The sequence below is a fragment of the Mobula hypostoma genome, chromosome 4 (genome assembly GCF_963921235.1).
Source record: "Mobula hypostoma chromosome 4, sMobHyp1.1, whole genome shotgun sequence".
In the NCBI taxonomy this organism is placed as follows: Eukaryota; Metazoa; Chordata; class Chondrichthyes; order Myliobatiformes; family Myliobatidae; genus Mobula; species Mobula hypostoma.
The window spans coordinates 166,048,563-166,072,132 of NC_086100.1; the positions used below are offsets into that span (position 1 = coordinate 166,048,563).

Below are 23,570 nucleotides of genomic sequence, written 5' to 3' on the forward strand. Positions count from 1 at the left end.
TCTCCGAGATTCCTTACTCCTTCTCTCTCAGCTTCTTGCTCCAATTTTAGAAAGACCATTGAAAATTACTCTCCTTTTTAAACCTTTGGTGCTCTATGTCACACGCCTGTGCAGTCTAGCCTCTTCTCCCCGAGCAGTGTAAAAAAAAGTCTTCTCTCCGAGATTCTTTACTCCTTCTCTCTTGGCCTCTTGCTCCGATTTGCTGCAAAGTCATACATGAGAAGCCTCTGAGAAGTTTTAACAATTCAGCTCCGAATTTAAACAAATAGATGGTAAATTGGATTCTATTCAACAAACTCTTAATGGACACAATAAACGTATAAAAATAACGAAGAAATTTTGGCATCTCTGGAAACGGAAGTGGATGATTTGCAAAAGCTTTGTGAAAAGCAATCAAAGTCCAATGAAAAGTTAAGACTTTGAGATTATCAACCTAGAAAGCAGAAGTAGAAGAAACAACCTACGGGTTCTGGGTCTCGAAGAATTAATCAAAGGTAATCATCCTACGGAATTTTTTGCAAACTTTTGCAAGAATTATTTCTGGAGATTTTGTCGTCTGTGCCTATGATTGATCGAGTTCACAGATCTCCTGCATTTAGACCTCCTAAGGGTCATAGACCAAGATCAGTAATAATCTGTTTTCAGGAATTTAAAACAAAGGAACTCTTAATTTGCGAATCTCGTCGAAGAGACATGATTGACTATCATGGTCGTAAAATTAGAATTGTCATAGATTATTTGCCTGAAGTTATGCAGGAATGTGTTAAGTTCAAAGAAGTTATGTCCGAGCTTTTTAATAAGGGTTTCAAGCCTTCCCTTCGCTACCCAGCCCAACTCAGAATCACACTTAAAGATGGATCTTTCAAATTGTTCCGTTCAACTGTTGAAGCACAAAGGTTTTCAAAATCCGAAGGCTAGCTGCTTAGTTTGTCCTTACATGAAGACACAAGATTAAATGAGAAACTTTTAATTCGCAAATCCCGTCGAAGGAACATGATTGGTTATAGGGTGGAATATTAAGATTCTCGAAGATTATTCGCTTGAGGTTATGCAGGAACGTGCTAAGTTTAAACAAGCTTTGTTGGAATTTTTTAACAAGGGTTTTAACCCATCCCTTGGCTACCCAGTTTGACTGAGAATCTCATTAAAGATGGATCCTTTGAATGGTTTAATTTGAATGCTGAAGCACAAAGATTTTTTTAAATTTGAAGGCTAACTGCTTAGTATGTTTTTTCATGAAGATACAAGATTAAATGTTTAATGTCTTTCTGTATGAATAATTGTATCTTTTACTTTTGGGAAACCTTTGTAACTAATTTCCTTTCGTATTTTTTAATACTGTATTTTTGATATACGAGAATTGAATTTCTTTTTCAATCTTTTTTTTAATTAAGTTTCAGATTAATATACATAACAATATTAATGGTACAAAGAGATCAGTGTAACATTGATAATGGTTAACATATACAAACATAATTTGAGTAAAATATTGTCGGGTTCTGTCGGATTTCGGTGGGACTCAAGTGCAGACCGATGAATACTTTTTCACCAGGATTTTTTAGGGAGCACAAAGCAACAGTCCTTCAAAAACAGAAGGCAGGCACGAATCCGAAATGGCAGGCAGAGGTCTTACCCAGAAAGGCAGTCAGGTGAGGGCAGACAATCCAGAGCACACAGGCAAAAATCAGGTCCAAGAACAGGCAAAATCCAAAACACAAAATCAGGCAAAATCGGTTGGCAGAAGTCGCAAAGACAGGCTAGAATGACACAGGTCAGAATTGGGACAAACTGGCAGAGAATGCTGTCTGTCTGCATCTTGTTTTGACGGTGGTTGGCATCCGGCTTAATGGTGCATTACCGCCACCCTCTGCTCCAGAATGTGCACTAGACATACATTCTAAATCCCTTCACCCAATCGTGCACACACACACACACACAAACAAACCTACACTTCACCCTCCCATCTTTGACCATCCTAGTATCCTATTCCTGTTTATTCGTCATATTGTATAAAAAACCCCTGTACCCCTTAAAAACGCTAAAAATACCCGGACTTGTGCTCTCTCACCCATGCCCAGCAACCCTTTTAATGTGAATTCCTGCATCCCCAACTCCCTTAATTTATTTCTCAAAATCTCTCTCTGTATCCCATACTTCCTGCAACTCAGAACTACATGTTCTACTGACTCCTCTTCCTGACATTCCTCACACAATCCTGTCTGGTGTTTCCCTATCATTTTCAATGTTTTGTTTAATGCACAATGCCCCAGCCTTAAACTAGTCCACACAGTTTCCTCTCTTCTGTTTCCATTACCTACCCTAGTAACTGCAACACTCTTTTGTATTTGATATAAATGCCTCCCTTTCCCCTCCCTGTCCCATCTTTCTTGCCACATTCGGTTGACTTTTTCCCAGATTACACACTTAACCTCTGCTTTACTGATACTAATGTGCATTTCCACATTTTCTTTCTTTAACGCCCTCTTTGCCAAGTCATCCACCCTCTCATTCCCCTTCACCCATACATGTGCTGGAACCCATAGAAATTTTACCTGACCTCCCTGATTTGCAATTCTTGTAACTAACTGAAGGACTTCATAAAGTACATCTTGCCGACTGTTTGTGTGAAAAGACCTTAAACTTGCTAGAACTGAGGATGAATCTGAACATATCAATGCTTTGGCTTGTCTGGCTTTCTGCACCCATTGCAATGCAACCAACACTGCCAGCATCTCCACTGTAAACACCCCTAACTTATTAGATGTTCTTCTGCTGATTCCAATTTCTTTTGCTGGTATTACCACCCCAAACCCTGTCACTCCTGTTTCAGGTTCCTTCGCACCATCCATATAAATGTGAGTATAATCACTATACTTTTCCATCACATGACAGTTAAATGTATTTACCAAATCTGTTTTATATCTTTCTTTCCTTTTTACCTCTAACAAATGCCAGTCTATGTCAGGCCATACAAGCTTCCATGGAGCTACAACCGGATAAACTACTGAAGGACTTATCCTCAGATCAAATACTCCACATTCTTTCGCAATATCATTCCCTACCCGACTAAAGGTATCCCTCTGAAACCTCCCATTTTCCCAGCACTCCTGCAACACTCCTTTAGTAGGGTGAGAATCATTGTGCCCCTGCAAGTTAGCCCAGTAGTTTGCCATCAGTTGCATCCTTCTTAGTTCCAAAGGCATTATTCCCATTTCTACCTGTAGGGCTGACACTGGTGACATTTTAAAAGCCCCACTGCACACTCTCAAGGCCTGAGCCTGAATCACATCCAGTTTCCTTATAAGAGACCTAGCTGCTGATCCATATACTATATTTCCATAGTCCAACACAGATCTTACTAAAGCCACATACATTCTCTTCAAAGCTGAACAACTTACTCCCCATTCCCTACCAGTCAAACATCTCATCACATTTATTACTTTTTTACATTTCTCCTCAACTTTCCTGATATGGTCTGCCCATGTTAATCGTGAATCAAATATAAGTCCCAGAAATTTAAATGATGCAACCCTTTCTAATTCAGCCCCATACATTCTTAACTTCTTCCCTACCTCAACCCTTTTCCTGGTAAAAAATACAGTTTGAGTTTTATCTACTGAAAATCTACATCCCCAATCATAACCCCACTCCACCACTTCATCAATTGCTTCTTGTAGTTTCCTGATTATATGGTCCATGTTCCTGCCTCTTTTCCACAAGTCCCCATCATCCGCAAACAGTGACCTACGTATATCCACTGGTACCTTTGTGAAGACATCATGGATCATAATGATGAAAAGTAACGGGCTAATCACACTACCTTGAGGTGTGCCATTTTCCACTATGTACTGTTTTGATAATTCTGATCCAATCCGAACTTGAACTTTTTTACCAAACAAAAAATCTTTAATCCAATTAAAAACTCTCCCACCAACCCCCATCTTGTGCAGTTTAATTAATAATCCTTCCTTCCACATCATATCATAGGCTTTTTCAATGTCAAAGGACACTGCCACTACTGACTCTCTATTTGCCTGGGCCTTCCTTATTTCAGTCTCTAACATAATCACTGAGTCCATGGAATTCCTTCCCTTTCTAAAACCACTCTGATAACTTGCCAGCATTCCCCTTTTTCAAGCTCATATGATAACCTTTCTGTTATCATCCTTTCCATTATCTTACATATACTTGATGTTAATGCAATTGGTCTGTAGCTAGTGGGTTTTGACAGATCCTTGCCAGGCTTCCTTATTGGAATTACTACTGCTTCTTTCCATGCACTTGGTAATCTTCCCTCCTCCCACACTCCGTTATAAAAATGCAGCAACTTCAAGAGCGCTCCTTCTCCTAGATTTTTTAGCATCACAGAGCATATCAGATCTTTCCCTGGGGAGGTTGGTCTCGATCTCTTTATTGCTCTCACCATTTCTGCTAATGTAAATGGATCATCAATTATATCATCTGTTCCTTCCCTCCTGCTTAACACACCTGGGTGTTGGCTCATTATTCTTTCCCTTCTTCAGACAAATTTTCTGAACTGTGTATCAGTACAAATGACTTGGCCATGACCTCAGCCTTATCCCTACTGGAGACTGCAGTTTCCTCCTCAGATATCATTACTGGATATTCCCATTCCCTTCTATCTCCTCCCATCCTCTTAATCATTCCCCATATCTCTTCCACAGGTGTTGTTCTTCCTACCTTGTCGCAAAAACTCCTCCAACTTGCCCTTTTAGCTTAACGTATAGTTCTTCTCACCACTGCCTGTGCTTTCTTATATTGAAACAAATGCTGCATATTATGGGTTCTTTTAACTAGCCTGAATGCTCTATTTCTGTTTTTTACAGCCTGACAACATTCCTCTGTCCACCATGGTACCAGTTTTCTATTCATCCTATTTTTACTCCTAGGTATAGATCCTTCTGCTGCCATGATAATTGCTGAAGTCACCTGACTGTTTAATTTATCTACATTTCCAGAAGTATCAATCTTTGTCAACCCTTCTTCACTCAACTTCCAGAACTTACCCCAATCAGCTTTTTCAAACACCCACTTTGGGGTTCCGCCACTTGGTCTTACTTCAACTCTTTCACCCACTGAACACAAAACTGGGTAGCGATCACTGCCCACTGTTGAAGCAGTCCAAACTCCCTAGTTACTAATGCCAGCCAAGGTATTAGACACTAACGTAATATCTAACACTGACTCAGTTCCTGTTGTTATATCTATCCTTGTGCTGCTACCATCATTCATACACACCAAATCCCTTTCTTCCATCAAATCTTCAATTACCTTTCCATTTGGATCTGTAATCTGATCTCCCCATATTGTGCTATGAGCATTGAAATCTGCACACCACACTACTTTATGTCTGTTTTGTCCTTGTATCTTTAATAGGCTGTCCAAATCCAACCTTTTACATGAATTGTAGGAGTTAATTATAACCACTCCCTCCCCTCTCTCCCACACTTCCACCACTATGTATTCCTGATCATCTCCTTTTTCCAGTACCCTATATAGTATACCTTGCTTGATTAACATAGCACAACCCCCTCCTTCCCCTAGATTTCTATCTTTCCTTATCATTGTATACCCATTAACCACAAAGTCTAAAGTTGGTTTCAACCAAGTTTCCTGAATACACACTGCATCCAGTTTTACAACTATTTCTTTAATAAAGTGCTTGAATTCCTGGCTATTGGCCAGTAAGCTCCTTGCATTCCATTGTAAAAGAATCACCATAATTAGTATTAACCAACACATGACACTTTCCTTTTTCACTCCCTCCTTTGTTGTTTTCAGTCTTTGAACATTCACTACTTTCCCTCCTTTGATATTCCTCTTTATCTCCTCCATATTTATACTCATTGGTATCCCCGTGATCACTCCTTTACAACCAGTGTTTTGTGCTCCCACCCTCCCAGTGTATTCCACCTTGCATTTTCCTATCTCTTTTAGCTTGAGTGCTTTCTCAAGTTGTTCCTCATTCGCACATCTTACCAATAAGTTGCCATCATTAAGGACTTTTGCAAATACTATTTCCCCTATCTTATTTGTCAGAGTTGTTGTTAGCACAAACGGGTTAATTTTCTTCATATGTCCCTGAGCCTTCTCATTAAACCTAATTATGACAACACCTCCTATCTGAGCTTGTTCATCTTCCTCACTTTGAGCTTTCTCCACTATCATTTCTTATTCTTTTATTCCCTTTGTCTTGGTTTTTATTCATCCGACCCCTCACGACCTCCTCATTCCCTTTATTTCTCCCTTCACAATAATCCACCTCTCCCCAGCTGCCTACCTCTGGTTCCAAGTCTCTATCCCTCTCCTTCTCCACTTTCTTTCCCTCAACCCCGCCTCTTATCTTGTCCGCCATTACCGGACCCACACGACCCCCTCCCAGCAATTTCCATTCCTTCCCCACCCTCTTTCCCTCAACAGGTTCCAAACCACATTCACGCATCAAGCAAAACACAGCCAGCTTCCAGTCGAGCCAACTCAGCCACTCCCTTCTCAGACGCCGGAAGCCAAAAGCCACCCGCTGGCAGAGAATGCTAGTCAAGGCGGGGTTTAAATGGACAGGGTAATAAGCGAAAATTAGAAACAGCTGGGTGTAAATGAGGAGACAAGCAGGTAATTGGAGGAAGTCCAAAAAGGAAAGGGGCTGGGCCAGAACCCGCATGGCCAGGTGAAAGAAAACAGAAATTAAAGACTGTTGTGATCCAGAGCTACCAGCAGAGGCCCTTCGACCCAGTGTTCAGGCCTGATCCTTAACAGTACTCCCCCCCCAATCCATGGGCGTCTCCAGACACCCTTCTTGCTGGTACAGGATGGCTCCTATGGAAGTCCTTAAAGAGAGAGGGATCCAAGATATCTCGAGCGGGAACCCACACCCCTCTTCGGGCCCATAGCCCTCCCAATCAACGAGGTATTGCAGTCCACAACCTCTGCGTCGAACATCCAGTAATCAGCACACAGTGAAGGTCTCTGAGCCACCGATGAGATGGTGAAGGGGAGGGGGCTTGGGGGTGGGACAGAGGGGGCTGCAGACAAAGGGCTTAATCCTTGAAACATGGAATGTAGGATGGATTCTGCGAAGGTTAGGGGGTAGTTTTAGACGTACCGCCGAAGGGCTGATCACCTTGGTGATGGGGAAATGTCCAATGTAGCGTGGCGCCAGCTTGCGGGAGTCCACCTTCAAGGGGATGTCACACGAAGATAACCACACCTTCTGACCCTGGCGGTAACGGAGAGCCTTGAAGCGGTGACGGTCTGCTTGCTGCTTCATTCTGGCTGTAGATTGAAGCAGCACCTTTCGGGCTCGTCTCCAGGTCCGTGAACACCTCTGCACAAACGCTTCAGCTGAGGGAACGCCCACTTCCTCCTCCTGAGATGCGAATAAGGGGGGTTGATAGCCAAAACAGCACTAGAATAGTGATAAACCTGATGAAGCAGAAGGCAAAGAATTAATGGCGTACTCGACCCAGGGAAGTTGCTGACTCCAAGAGGAAGATTCCTGAGATGTCACACAATGGAGCATCACCTCCATCTGCTGATTAGCCCACTTGGTCTGGCCATTACTCTGTGGATGAAACCCAGATGAGAGGTTAACCCTGATCCCGAGTAGTTTGCAAAAGGCTCTCCAAAAGTGGGAGGTAAATTGCGAACCTCTATCAGATACCACTTCAACAGGGAGACTGTTAATACGGAAAACAGGCTGAATCACCAGGTTGGCAGTCTCCTTGGCAGAGGGCAGCTTGGGAAGGGGAACTAAGTGGACCAATTTGGAAAAACGATCCACTATGGTAAGAACAGTAGTGTTACCGTCGGACAGAGGGAGTCCGGTGACAAAGTCCAGTGCAATGTGTGACCAGGGCCTTCTAGGAACAGGCAGGGGTTGCAGGAGACCAGTTGGTGGCTGGCTGGAGGTCTTGTTCTGTGCAGACTGGGCAGGCAGAAATTAAGCTCTCAACATCCTTCCTGAGGGATGGCCACCAAAATCTTCGACTGATGAAAGCCGTCGTGCGTCTGATTCCACGGTGACATGCCAGTCTGGAGGTGTGTCCCCACTGGAGAACCTGGGAGCGGGCAGACTGGGGAACATACAATAGATTAGCAGGGCAGGCACTAGGAACAGACTCACCCTGCTGGGCAGACTGGACCACAGATTCAATCTCCCACTGTGCTGCGGCGACCAGACATTGCTTGGGGAGAATGGTCGTAACCTTGGGCGGCTCGCCGGTTGTTGGAAACTGCTTGGAGAGGTCGTCAGGCTTGCCATTCTTAGAGCCAGGACGGTTGGCCAGGGTGAATCTGAAACGGGCAAAAAACAGGGACCACCGAGCCTGGCGGGAGTCGAGGCGTTTGGCTGAACAAATATATTCCAGGTTCTTGTGATCTGTCCAGTAGTCGTTCCCTCAAGCCAATGCCGCCATTCCTCAAGAGCAAGTTTAATAGCCAATAACTCTCCATTGCCGATGTCATAGTTGCGTTCTGTGGGTGAAGATTTGCGGGAAAAAAAGGCGCACGGGTGTAGCTTGTCGTCCTCTGCTGAACGCTGACAGTATAGCCCCTACTCCTACATCAGAGGCGTCAGTCTCTACAATAAACTGCCTTGTAGGATCGGGCTGAAGGAGGATAGGTGCTGTGGTGAAACGAGTCTTTAGATCAGAAAAGGCTTTCTCAGCTGCTGGATTCCAGGCTAACTTCAACTTGGAGGAGGTTAGGGCAGTCAGCGGGGCAGCCAGGATGCTGAAATTTCGAATGAATCAGCGATAGAAGTTGGCAAACCCAAGAAAGCATCAGACATCTCGTCGAGAGGCGGGTTGTGGCCACTCCTCTACTGCCTTGATCTTCTGAGGGTCCATCTGGATTCCTCCAGCGCTGATCACATATCCCAGAAATGAAGTTGATCTCCGGTGAAATTCACACTTTTCCGCCTTAACGAATAACTGATTCTCCAGGAGTTGTTGGAACACCCAACGGACGTGCTGGATGTGTTCAGAGAGGGACCAAGAAAATATCAGAATGTCATCTAAGTACACAAACACAAATTGATTTAGCGTGTCTCTGAGGGCGTCATTCACCAGGGACTGGAACACAGCAGGACCATTAGAAAGTCCGAAAGGCATTACCAAATATTCGTAGTGCCCCGATGGCGTATTGAATGCGGTCTTCCACTCACCCCGCTCTCTTATGCAGACCAGATGGTAAGCGTTGCGGAGGTCGAGCTTGGAGAAAATAGAAGCACCCTGGAGCAATTCAAATGCAGATGACATAAGAGGAAGAGGATAGCGGTTCTTAACGGTGACCTCATTGAGACCTCTGTAGTCCACACAAGGACGAAAGGACCCGTCCTTCTTGGCTACAAAGAAGAAGGACCCTGCGCCTGCTGGGGAGGAAGAGAGACGGATACTTCCTGCAGCCAAGGCCTCCTGGATATACTCGTCCATTGCTTCCCTTTCAGGTGGAGACAGGGAATACAGACGGCCCCTAGGTGGTGAGGTTCCCGGAAGGAGATCTATAGCACAGTCATAGGGGCGATGTGGGGGTAAGGTGGTGGCCCGAGTCTTGCTAAATACCAGCTTTAGGTCCAGATATTCAGGTGGTACAGAGGACAGATCGGAAAACTCTTCTGTAGGCAGAGGAACTGGACTTTGAGTAGCATGAGCAACATGCAGACAATGATTTAGGCAGAAAGGACGCCAGCTTAACACTCTGTTATTAGACCAATCAATGTGTGGACCATGCTGAGCTAGTCATGGGTGGCCTAAAACAACGTCAGCTTTAGGGGAATCTATTACATGGAAAGCAATGCTCTCCTGGTGATTGCCAGAAATGAGGAGACTCATCGGAGCTGTAGAGTGGGTAACCATGGCAAGTTTCACTCCAGTTAAGCCGCTGGCCTCCAGGGGTTGCTTCAGACGGGAGAGTGGCATCCCGAGATTGGCCGCAAAACTGGAACTGATAAAGTTTCCCTCAGCTCCAGAGTCGATAAAAACTGAAACGGTGCATCTCCTCCCTTCAGCCAGTATAAAAGCAGGTAGCAGGGTTCGAGTGACAGGGAAGGCTTCCATCGACTGGTTGATAGAGGCCAACTGCGTTTCATGTCTCTCTAACAACATGCCCTGTTGGGAGAGGGCCTCACACACCTGTTTGGGGTCCGCTGAGTCCACCTTGGCCAGTTCATACTGTCAGGATTCGGTGGACTCGAGTGCAGACCAATGAATACTTATTCACCAGTATTTATTAGGGAGCACAAAGGCAACAGTCTTTCAAAAACAGAAGGCAGGCACAAATCCGAAATGACAGGCAGAGGTCTTACCTGGAAAGGCAGTCAGACAATCCAGAGCACACAGGCAAAAATCAGGTCCAAGAACGGGCAAAATCCAAAACACAGAATCAGGCAAAATCGGTAGGCAGAAGTCACAATGACAGGCTAGAACGACACAGGTCAGAACTGGGACGAACTGGCAGAGAATGCCAGTCAAGGCAGGGTTTAAATGGACAGGGAAATGAGTAAAAATTAGAAACAGGTGGGTGCAAATGAGGAGACAAGCAGGTAATTGGAGGAAGTCCAAGAAGGGAAGGGGCTGGGCCAGAACCCACATGGCCAGGTGAAAGAAAACAGAAATTAAAGACTGTCGTGATCCAGAGCTACCAGCAGAGGCCCTTCGACCCAGTGTTCAGCCCGGATCCTTAACAAATATATAATTCAAGCCTCCCAATCTCTGAGTAATTGAACATGAAAAAATGATTTTATAAAGAACCCCCTGAACTAAATAAAAAACAAAACAAAACTGGAATGTCCTATTCCTTTGGATAAGAACATTATTTGTCATTAACTCTGCTCCTCCAGAGATAAACAAAATATTATTTTAAAAAAGGGTTCTGAAAGAGAGAACTTACATCATATGAAAATGTTGAATAAATGGTCTCCAGGTTTCTTCAAATTTAACTGAAGAATCAACCATACCACACCTAATTTTTTCCAGGTTTAAACATAATATAGTTTGAGAAAACCATTGAAAAGTAGTGAGAGGATCAGAGTCTTTCCATTTAAGTAAGATGGATCTTTTAGCTATTAGTGTAACAAATGCAATTAAACAGCAAGCTGAAAAGGATAAATGACCAATATCTGTCACTGGTAATCCAAAAAGTGCAGTAATAGGGTGAGGTTTTAAATTAATACGCAAAACTGTTGAAATAATATCAAAAATATCTTTCCAATATTTATCTAAAAGAGGGCAAGACCAAAACATATGTGTCAGAGAGGCCACCTCAGAGTTACATCTGTCACACACAGGATTTACAGTTTGTATATGTCGGTAAAAAGGAGCTAATTTATCCTTAGACATATGAGCCCTATGGACTATTTTAAATTGTATCAGTGTATGTCTAGCACGCATTGAGGAAGTATTAACTAGTTGAAGAATTTTCTCCCATTTCTGTATAGGTATCCTGATGTTCTCTTTCCCATTCATTTTTTATTTTATCAGATGTATCTAGATGTATTTTCGTAATTAATTCATAAAAAACTGTTTTTAAGCGCTTCTGATACGGATTTAAACCTAAAAATTTTTCTGTAATATTAGTTGGATGAAATATTGGAAAGTTAGGTAAAATTTTTATCTCTAAATCCTTTTTTGTTATTATTGATTCTAAAATTTCTTCATATATATGGCAGAATAAAAATCCTAGATTGAGTAAGAAATATCTACAGAAATCAAAAAAGGACGGTGGTTTAGCATTGCCAAATTTTAGATTTTATTATTAGGCAATTAATATCCGTAATTTAATGTTTTGGATGCAAGATTGGGATGAAATTCATTGTCCAAGATGGGTGAACCTGGAGGGTGAGTCTGTGCAGGGGTTTTCATTAGCTTCTATTTTAGGAGCTTCACTCCCCTTTGCATTAACCAAACTGAATTTTAAAAAATTAACTTACAAAACGAATATGGGTTCAATTTCGTAAATTTTTTGGATTAAACCAATTTATTTTATCTAGACCTATTATACCTAATTTTTTCTTTCAACCTTCTAGAATTGATCAAGCTTTTTCCTTATTGAAAACGAGGGGAATAGCATGCTTTCGTGATTTATTCATGGACAATTGTTTCATGTCATTTGAAAAATTATCTAAGTTGCCTAGTTCACATTTTTTCAGATATCTGCAGACTGAAAGTTTTTTAAATGGCATTTTACCTAACTTTCCAATATCTCATCCAACTAATATTACAGAGAATTGAATTTCTTGTTTGGATATTGTTTAGTCTGGGTTGGAATATAAATAACCTTGAAACTAATTGGAGCGATCACCAGGTTTTTTTGGAGAGTTCTCCGTAGTTGTAGATGCCAACTTTCTATTGGTCGGCCTTCTTTCTTTGGGAGATGGGCGGGGGTATGGTTTTTTTCCTCAGAAGCTGTTTTCGAATTTTTAGCCAACTTGTTGCTTGGTTACCATTTCTCAAGGTTTATGGCTTGGTTTTAACTTACATTTTAACCCTTCCTTTAAACAATATTAAAAATGGACCAAACTATTAACTTACTTAGTTTTAACATGAAAGGGTTAAATCACCCTGTTAAACGTAATAAGATTTTTGCTTATATTAGGAAATTTAAGGTCCCTATTATTTTCTTACAAGAAACTCGCATACGCAAATGTGATAATCTACGTTTTTTCAGCCGTTGGAATGGACTTTGTTTTCATTCTTCTTTTCAGGCCAAATCTAGAGGAGTTTCGATTCTTATAGATAATACACTTTCCTTTGCCCAACATAAAGTAGTCTCTGATACTAAAGGACATTTTGTTATAGTTTCAGGAAAACTAGATAATAAATTAATAGTATTTGCCAATGTGTATGCCCCAAATGTAGATGATCCAGGATTCTTTGATTGTTTTTTTTTCATTTTTACCAGATCTGAATCTTTATTCTTTGGTGATGAGAGGAGATTTTAACTGTTGGCTAGACCCAATTTTAGACTGATCATCTTCTAAACTAGCGTCTCTCTACAAATCAGCTTTGTTTATTCAATCTTTTTTATTGAAGTGTGGTATTGTTGATGTTTGGCATTTATTACATCTTTTAGATAGGAAGTACTCATTTTTTTCCCATGTTCATCATACATAATCCAGGATTGATTTTTTTTATTGATAGTCAAATGATTTCATCAGTTCGTTCCTGTGAATATAAAGAGATTGCTGTTTCAGATCATGCTCCTGTATTTCTATCTTTAAATCTTCCTGGTCTTCCTCAAACCAATAGATATTGGTGTCTTAATACAACTTTGTTATCTGATAAGGAATTATTAAAGTTTCTAGAGAAGCATATTATTTTGTTTTTGAAGAGTATAAAAAGGAAGAGTCTTCTAATCTTATTGTATGGGATACTTTCAATGCCTATATTAGAGGACAAATTATTTCTTATACTGCCAGTGTTAAGAATAAAACTAGTAAAGAAAGAATTGAATTAGCCAATCAATTGAAACAATTAGATCAAAAATATGCTACAGCTCCAGATCCTGTTTTATATAAAAGACGTGTTGAAGTTAAAACTAAATATGATCTTCTGTTAACATATCCAATTGAAACTCAACTTCTTAAAGATAAAGCTCAATTTTACATTCACGGAGATAAATCAGGCAAAGTATTGGCCAACCAATTAAAAACTTCTGTAGTTAAATAACAAATTAAAGGAATTTATAAAATGGTGATAGGATAACTGATCACTCTGAAATAAATGAGACCATTAGAGAATTCTATTCTAAACTTTATAGTTCTGATTCCCCTAAAGATAATACTGTAATGAATAATTTTCTAGATCAATTAAATATTCCTGCACTTTCTGCAGATAATTGCAAACAGATGGATCAACCCATTTCTTATGAGGAAATCGCCAAGGCTATACGTTCATTACACTCGAGGAAGGCGCCGGGTCCAGATGGATTTTCCATCTGGAGAAGTTTATAAGGCTTTTTCTTCATTAATTATACCACAGCTACACTTAGTCTTCTTGGATTCTTTCAAATTGGGTAGTTTGCCTCAATCTTTTTATGAAGCTTCTATTTCACTTATCCTAAAAAAGAACAAGTATCCAACTGAATGCTCTTCATATAGGCCAATTTCATTACTCAATGTTGATACTAAAATTCTTTCTAAAGTTCTGGCTCGTAGGATTGAAAATATTTTACCTTCTATTATTTCTGATGATCAGGTGGGATTTATTAAAAACCAACATTCCCATTTTAATATACGCCATGTATTAAATGTTACTTACTCTCCTACTCAGGAGATATCGGAATGTGTGATATCCTTAGATGCTGAGAAGGCTTTCGATCAGGTTGAACAAAATTATTTATTTAAAACCTTAGAAAAATGTAATTTTGGACCAGATTTTATTCAACGGATTAAATTACTTTATCTATCTCCTTCTGCTCGGGTTCTTACTAATTTTCAAAATTCCAAACCATTTAAACTTCACCACGGAACAAGACAAGGCTGTCCGTTGAGTCCTTTGCTTTTTGATCTAGCTTTAGAACCCCTAGCCATTGCTTTTCGAGAATCTAATGATATCTGTGGTATTTTAAGGAGAGGCTTCACCCACAAAATCTTGCTTTATGCTGATGATATATTGCTTTTTATCTCTAACATTTAGACCTCGCTACCTTGCGCACTTTCTTTACTCTTCCGTTTTAGCCAGTTTTCAGGATATAAATTGAACCGACATAAGAGTGAATCATCTCCTTTAAATAATTTGGTATCGATTAATACTAATCTCCCTTTTAAAATTGTAAGGAATCAATTTACTTATTTGGGTGTAATAATCACTAAGAATTACAAACACCTGTTTAAAGAAAACTTCCTTACTTTATTGAACCATGTAAAAAGGATATCATTAAATTGGTCACCTCTTTCAACATCGTTGATTGGACGAATTAATTCTATTAAAATTAATATTGTACCTAAATTTATATATCTTTTTCAGGCTTTACCCATTTTTATTCCTAAATCCTTTTTTGACTCTCTTGAATCTGTTTTATCCTCCTATATATGGAAAAATAAACGTCCTCGTTTAAATAAAGTTCATCTTCGAAAATCTAAAAAGTCCAGAGGTTTAGCCTTACCTAATTTTAGGTTTTATTTCTGGGCAGTTAATATACAATTTCTTACATTTTCGCTATATTATATTAATCGTGTAGACTGTTCGGTATGGGTTTCTTTAGAAGCCAACTCTGTTAATAAATTTTCTATTATTTCTATTCTTGGATCCTCACTTCCTTTATTTATAAGTAAACTAACTGATAATTTAATAGTTAAACATACTCTGAGGAACTGGATACAATTTAGAAAACATTTTGGTTTATTGAGATTTTCCCTTTCAAGTCCCACTTATTCTAATTTTTTTTAAACCCTCCATGATAAAGAATGGGACAGGTTGGGTATTAAATGTTTTTGGGATTAAATGTTACTTACTCTCCTACTCAGGAGATATCGGAATGTGTGATATCCTTAGATGCTGAGAAGGCTTTCGATCAGGTTGAACAAAATTATTTATTTAAAACCTTAGAAAAATGTAATTTTGGACCAGATTTTATTCAACGGATTAAATTACTTTTTCTATCTCCTTCTGCTCGGGTTCTTACTAATTTTCAAAATTCCAAACCATTTAAACTTCACCACGGAACAAGACAAGGCTGTCCGTTGAGTCCTTTGCTTTTTGATCTAGCTTTAGAACCCCTAGCCATTGCTTTTCGAGAATCTAATGATATCTGTGGTATTTTAAGGAGAGGCTTCACCCACAAAATCTTGCTTTATGCTGATGATATATTGCTTTTTATCTCTAACATTTAGACCTCGCTACCTTGCGCACTTTCTTTACTCTTCCGTTTTAGCCAGTTTTCAGGATATAAATTGAACCGACATAAGAGTGAATCATCTCCTTTAAATAATTTGGTATCGATTAATACTAATCTCCCTTTTAAAATTGTAAGGAATCAATTTACTTATTTGGGTGTAATAATCACTAAGAATTACAAACACCTGTTTAAAGAAAACTTCCTTACTTTATTGAACCATGTAAAAAGGATATCATTAAATTGGTCACCTCTTTCAACATCGTTGATTGGACGAATTAATTCTATTAAAATTAATATTGTACCTAAATTTATATATCTTTTTCAGGCTTTACCCATTTTTATTCCTAAATCCTTTTTTGACTCTCTTGAATCTGTTTTATCCTCCTATATATGGAAAAATAAACGTCCTCGTTTAAATAAAGTTCATCTTCGAAAATCTAAAAAGTCCAGAGGTTTAGCCTTACCTAATTTTAGGTTTTATTTCTGGGCAGTTAATATACAATTTCTTACATTTTCGCTATATTATATTAATCGTGTAGACTGTTCGGTATGGGTTTCTTTAGAAGCCAACTCTGTTAATAAATTTTCTATTATTTCTATTCTTGGATCCTCACTTCCTTTATTTATAAGTAAACTAACTGATAATTTAATAGTTAAACATACTCTGAGGAACTGGATACAATTTAGAAAACATTTTGGTTTATTGAGATTTTCCCTTTCAAGTCCCACTTATTCTAATTTTTTTTAAACCCTCCATGATAAAGAATGGGACAGGTTGGGTATTAAATGTTTTTGGGATATGTTTGTTGGAGGAAATCTTTTTTCAATTGTCAGCTAAATATAGCTTACCCAAAACTCACTTTTTAAAATATCTACAAATCAGAGACTTTCTAAGATCTCAATTATGTACATTTCCTATAAGTTCAGATAAGAACTTACTAGACTTAAGTTTTAATTTGACACATTTTCATAATGGTTCAATATCTAATACTTATGATATGTTACTGGAGACGAGGAATGTTCCTTTAGACAAAATTAAGAATCTCTGGGAACAAGATTTACAGACATCAATATCTGAGGAAACTTGGAATGAAATTTTTAAACTGGTTAATACTTCATCGCTATGTGCTCGCCATTCCCTCATACAATTTAAGGTGGTACATAGAGTCCATATGACTAAAGATAAGCTTTCTCGTTTTTATTCAGATATATCGCCCCACTGTGACAGATGTAATAATGGAGAAGCTTCATTAATTCATATGTTTTGGACTTGTCCGAGTCTTGAAAAATATTGGAAGGAAGTTTTTCAAACTTTTTCTTTACTTTTCAAAGTCAATTTTAAGCCTAATCCTCTGATGGCCCTATTTGGTATTGTTGCAAGACAAGATATCAAGCTGAAGACATGTGATTTACATATCGTGGCCTTTAGCTCTCTTATAGCTAGGAGGGCGCTGTTGTTTAAATGGAAAGATGTTTTTCCTCCTACTCATGCTCAATGGTTATGCGACGTTATGTCATGCTTAGATTTAGAGAGGATTCGTTGTTCAATTTCTGAATCTCGTCAAGACTTTCAAATATTGTGGGGACCCTTTCTGAATTATTTTCAAAACTTTCAAAACCTTCAATTTGTTGTTTAAATTCAGATGTTAGCTATTATTAATTTTTATTATATGAGAAGGTATTTTACCTTTTTTTTCTCCTTAATAAACAGCTTCGGTCTTGGTAGGGGTTAGACTCTTTATTTGTAATAAATTAGGATATTTCAAAATAACTATTGATTAACTTACATGAATACGGAGTAATAAGATTGTTATTATGAATACATATAATGTAACTGGTAGTCGTTTTTTTTATCTTTTTTGACCTTTTATATATACTTCCTTGTAATCTGTATTCTTCTATGTAGAAACTGATAAAAATATTGGAAAGAAATTGAGATTGTGGGGAGGGCGCTCCCTATCGATAACTGGGAAGAACCTAGTCATCAGGTGTGAAGTACTCTCTGGGCTGCTATACCTGGTGCAGGTGTGGCCATCCCTGCTTGGGAATCACCCATACTGGCTTCAGGTTCATCTGGGGATCCAAGATGGAGGGGGTCAGACAGGTCACAATGCTCAAGTCCCTGGGCAAAGGGAGCAAAACTGTACCCAAAGTCACCCTCACCTGATGATCACCTTTGTGCGTGGCTGCATCAGGTTGTGTGTGGAACTTAAACATGTAGGCACCGAGGGCCACTGCATGCCAAGGTTCTTTCTGTCCCCAGTGTTGTGATAAATAGATCTGGCCCCGTTGCCACGCAACATCCCAGCCAGCTGGATGTTGCTGAACTACCTGTGCTTCGTGGAAAGGTTCTTCTTGACCAAGACCTTTGACCACAACGCCATCAGGCAGTGATCGATATGCAACATCTAACAGAGAATACAGGAGAAGGGTTCAATGAATACTGTGAGGAGCTTCCCTGAGCTGGCTCTCCAGGACACCTGGCAGAATGCCTCATCACCAGGTCTCACCAAAGGCACCACGACCTTGCCTGGCTGGCATGAGAGGGCCCCTCCCAGTCAGATCCTTCCTGCATGCCCGGAGAATCACTCCCACAGCCCCCAGGATGACTGTGGTGGGGGAGAGACAGCAGCTCACCTCTTTGCAGACTGCAGGTTTGCAATGACTGTCTGGAGAAGGATGTGTCATAAAAACATAAAAACACAGAAACTTTTCGAATGTTGAAAGAGTTGGACAGAGTAAATATGGAAAGGCTGTTTCCCTTGGTGGGTGAGTCCAGCAGGGGTGATTGATAAGTTCGTAGCCTAGGTAGAAGGAGATGAGTTATACAGCTGTCGTTACATGCACGTGCAGTTCAACTCTTTGAGTGGTTATACAGAAAGTTTGAAGTTAATAACTCATCTCCTTCTACCTTAGGCCACGAACTTATCAATCACCCCTGCTGTGGCCCACTTCTGGAGGTCCAAGACGCCGATTTCTACAAAGAAGGGATCCGTATGCTCCTCAACTACTGGACTAAAGTGTGTAAAGGTAGGAAAAATAACTGTGCTAGGTTTTCTAAAATTGACTCTGTCTACCTTAGGCCACAAACTTATCAATCACCCCTCGTATAGTCTGAGGTAGTTAAGATATATTCTGAGGTGTTCAGGTATCATTGTAAGTCCTGTCTGGCTTCACCCATGTCTTTTAAGGAAGAAAATCTGCTAACTTCTTCAGTCTGCCCTCTAAGTGACTTCCTACCCACAGAATAGAAGTTGTCTCTAATGCGTCCTCTGAAATAACTCAGCAAACCGTCCAATTCAAGTGAACTTTTAGTAACACCAGCTGGGAATGAGTAAAAAGAAAAAGCACTGGATTTATTGAGCATCTTTTACGTCCCCTGGTATGTTAAAGCAACTGAAAAAAAATGAATGAAACGTCCATATAAAGGCAAATTATATATTCCAGAGCTCAAGAAAAGGAAAGGCATCTTTGACAGCTCTGTTGCACCAAGATTACCAGAGGGAAAACAGCAATTAGCTTAGTGTGCACTTCTTAAAAGAATATTTTCTGCTTAGTGTTAGAAAACTTATTAGCACCCACTTATCTGATATAAACTAACCTATGTAACAAGAGTAAGAGCAGTGTAGCCAAAGCAATTAACACAAGACACTTAAACAGTCTAATAACTAACCACACTCATGTAAAAGGAATTTGTGAAGAATATTTGAAAAGGAAACAGGCTTTTTTGTTACCTTGGTCTGAGACAAGAATGGTGGGTGCGGTGGAATGTATTTATTCAGCGGACTTGTCTTTTCGCTAAACTGCCCTTTTATTTCATACTTTGCAGGTCCAGGAAAGCCCTTCAAGGAAATTGAGAAGATCCGAAATTAATTCTTAACGCAAACCAAGGAGTCCTCAATATAGTACAACTTCCAGAGGCACATACAGAACTGCTTGCATGAGAACACTTCAGATCTTAGAGTAGATAATAGGACATTTGTTCAAGGGGAGGGAAAGTGTTAAAACATAGAGTACAGAACATAGAGCAGTTGAGCGTGGGACAGGCCATTTAGCCCCTGATGTTGTGCCGATTTTGATGCCAATTTATACTAAATGTCTTCTTCTAATGCATTATCCATATCCTCCCATTCCCTTTATAATTATGTCTCTATGTATCTATGTTAAAGTCTACCTGCTTCCACTACTACCCCTGTAACCCATTCAGGACACCTATCATCCTTTAAAAATGTACCCCTCACTTGTACCCCTTTAAATGTACCCCTTTAAACTTCCCACAACTAACCTCAAAATATGTCATCTGGTGCTTGACACTCCTACCCTAGGGAAAAGATTCTGACCATCTATCCTATCTATGTTTCTCATAAAGGTAAAGAAAGCAGTTGGTTTCATAGAGTAAATACTTTCTCCTCCTTGAAGTTGAGACAGATCACTTTAAAATATCAAAGGTCACAAGTTATCCCTAAAAAAGCATTTAACTCAGTAGTCAAAGTGGCAACTGTGGAGTCGGGGTGGGGGGGGGGAAGTAATTATTGACATTTCAGGTCATTTTTTGTATTGCTCCAGATTTCAGTATTTGCACTCTTTTGTATTTCCAAGGTATTTTCATGTTTGACATACAAACTGCATAAATTCTATTTAGCAAATGCTGTAAAGAGAGAGACACACAGAGGCATATCGAGGAAGGGAATTCAAAAGTATACAGTCCAGACAACAAAATACCTCAACTACCAGTTGGAGGAGTGATGGATATCAAGCACCTTCTCGAGGGCTGTGGGGTGGAGTTGTTGGAGCTGATATAACATTAAACGTTCTTCAAAATTAATTCATTAACGTTGATGTTTTTATAAAAAGGCAAGGATTTCTTTGTTTTCATGGGCCTCCTTCAGCCCCTGGAGACACCAGAGGTTTGTGCCCTGATGCAGGGTTTCCACCTGAAATGTCGACAATTCCTTCCCTCCCACAGATTCTGCTCAGTCCATTGAGCTCCTCCAGCAGATTATGTGCTTATCTTTCGACCCCTATTCATTGAACTGCATCACCATTTATATCAATTTGTCTATCCTGAGGGAAATGGGCAAAGCCTCCTTTAATTTCACACCCCTGATTGCCCTGGTGATGATGACTGTGAACTGGCTTTATGAAGCAATGCAGTGTGTGCTAAAGGAAGATCCCATAGAGACCTCCCTGTGCAGAGCTGCAGCACCTAGATACAGTGACTACAAGACAGAGCATCATCCCCTTATTGTAAATGTAAACTGTATTCAGTTACAGATGGAGTCATGTCCATTACTAACATCAGTAAAATGACACCTGCCGCTCAATATTATTCAATGGATTTTCAATGATTTTGAGTCAGTGCATTACTTACATGAACCTTACGAACAATTATTAGAGAGTATAAAAATACTCTGTAAGTTTTATACACAACAGTATTTGAAGACATATTTAAAGAAATACCACTTCTTCTTGGATGAAAATAAAAAATGCAAATGCTGGAAATCTGAAATAAAAACAGAAAATGTTTGAAGCAGGCAGCATCTGTTGAAAGAGAAATAGTTAATGCTATGTCTCTGACCTGAAGTCATCTTTTTGTATCTTTCCACAAATACTAACTGATCTGATGGGTGTTTTGAGTATTTTCTGTTTTAATTCCCCTTGCCTGAGCAGTTAGATTATCTTTCCTGGATCTGTGATTTGTCCACAGTAAATATTGCTAGGGACAGACAATGACTGGTGGCCTTGCCAATGCATCATAGAGTCTCTCAGTATGGAAACAGGCCCTTCAACCCAACTTATCCATATCATCTGTGTATCCCAGTGGGCTAGTCCCATTTGCCCATATTTGGCCTATATCCCTCTAAACCTCATCAATCCATCCATCACCCCTTTGCATGAAGAATCTACCCGATATCCCCTTTAAATCTCTGATCTTAAAACTACACCCTCTTGTTTTGAGCACTCCCCCCACCCCAATGAAATAAAAACTATCTGCTTTCATCCTGACTTTGCCTTTCATGATCTTATCAGGTCACCTGTCAGTCTCCTGTGTTCCAGGAAATGACAAACAGATCCTGAGAAGTGAATTTGAAAAAACATTTAGACTGTTCTTTGATAGTAATATTGCATCTATTGATGCAGAGTAGCCACAGAGCATGGCCCAGCTCTATCCAACATAATTGCTTAACTCTGGCTGAGAGGATGTGTACTGTGAAGCACAAGCCAGTATTAGTGGGTGGAATGAATGTCCTCATAAGATTAAGGATTTAACTCAACGGGTCAGGTAGCATCTATGGAAAGAAATGGACAGCCAATGTTTTGTGCAAAGACTGTCAATGTTTCAAGTTGAGAGCTTCATTTTGACTGAGTCTGAGACCCGAAACATTGACTATCCAGTTCCCCCATAGATACTGGTCAACCCTCAGAGATCCCTCAACACCTTGTGTGTTGCTCCAGATTCTAGCATCTGTAGAGTCTCGGGCCTCGTGTTGTACTGGCAAAGTAACTGATTAAATAGAACAAGCCTACAATGTTCAGCCATGGACAAGGAGATAATTGTCTGCAGTGATGGAGCTTATGTTAGACAGGTTAGAAAATCTGACAAAGATCAGAAGAGCAACACACACAAAATGCTGAAGGAACAATGTATGTGGAAAGCAGGAGGCTTTGTAACTATCAGATTTTTCAATAAGTTCCTTTCCAATTAAGGCCTCATAGGCAACACACACAAAATGCTGGAGGAACTCAGGGGTCTGGCAGATTCTGTGGAAAAGAATACAGGTGACGTTTCGGGCCAAAACCTTCTCCAGTCCTGTTGAAGAGTCTCAGCCCGAAATGTCGACTGTACTCTTTTCCTAGATGCAGCCTGGCTTGCTGAGTTCCTCCAGCATTTTGTGTATGTTGCTTCGATTTCCATATAACCATATAACAATTACAGCACAGAATCAGACCATCTCGGCGCTTCTAGTCCGTGCCGAACTCTTACTCTCATCTAGTCCCACTGACCTGCACTCAGCCCATAACCTTCCATTCCTTTCCTGTCCATATAGCTGTCCAATTTAACTTTAAATGACAACATCGAACCTGCCTCAACCACTTCTGCTGGAAGCTCGCTCCACACAGCTACCACTCTTTGAGTAAAGAAGTTCCCCCTCATGTTACCCCTAAACTTTTGCCCCTTAACTCTCAACTCACGTCTCTTGTTTGAATCTCCCCCACTCTCAATGGAAAAAGCCTATCCACATCAACTCTATCCCCCTCATAATTTTAAATACCTGTATCAAGTCCCCCCTCAACCTTCTACATTCCAGAGAATAAAGACTCAACTTGTTCAACCTTTCTCTGTAACTCAGGTGATGAAACCCAGGTAACATTCTAGTAAATCTTCTCTGTACTCTCTCTATTTTGTTGACATCTTTCCTATAATTCGGTGACCAAAACTGTACGCAATACTCCAAACTTGGCCTCACCAATGCCTTGTACAATTTCAACATTACATCCCAACTCCTATACTCAATTAAAAGTTGCTGGTGAACGCAGCAGGCCAGGCAGCAACTCTAGGAAGAGGTGCAGTCGACGTTTCAGGCCGAGACCCTTCGTCAGTTAGTCCTGACAAAGGGTCTCGGCCTGAAACGTCGACTGCACCTCTTCCTAGAGATGCTGCCTGGCCTGCTGCGTTCACCAGCAACTTTTATGTGTGTTGCTTGAATTTCCAG

General features: G+C 40.1%; 1 protein-coding gene and 1 long non-coding RNA gene across 10 annotated transcripts in view; one reads left to right on the top strand and one right to left on the bottom strand.

The window, feature by feature from the left end:
- The window catches only part of stpg2 (sperm-tail PG-rich repeat containing 2), a 751,871-nt gene that overhangs the window by 625,738 nt on the left and 102,563 nt on the right, over positions 1-23,570 (bottom strand). For 8 of the 9 annotated variants that reach the window (XR_010017760.1, XR_010017759.1, XM_063046887.1 and 5 more), the window contains exon 7: positions 19,590-19,697. The exons of the other annotated variant lie outside the window; for it this stretch is intronic. Coding sequence is in view for 6 of the 8 variants with exons in the window: in XM_063046887.1 (XP_062902957.1) it covers positions 19,590-19,697 (108 nt within the window). In the remaining 2 variants the exon portion in view is untranslated. The remainder of the gene's footprint in view (positions 1-19,589; positions 19,698-23,570) is intronic. 9 annotated transcript variants of the gene reach the window in all.
- Positions 427-23,401, top strand: LOC134345736 (uncharacterized). The gene is made up of 3 exons (XR_010017761.1): positions 427-494; positions 18,772-18,885; positions 19,685-23,401. It is a non-coding gene; the product is annotated as an uncharacterized LOC134345736 (long non-coding RNA).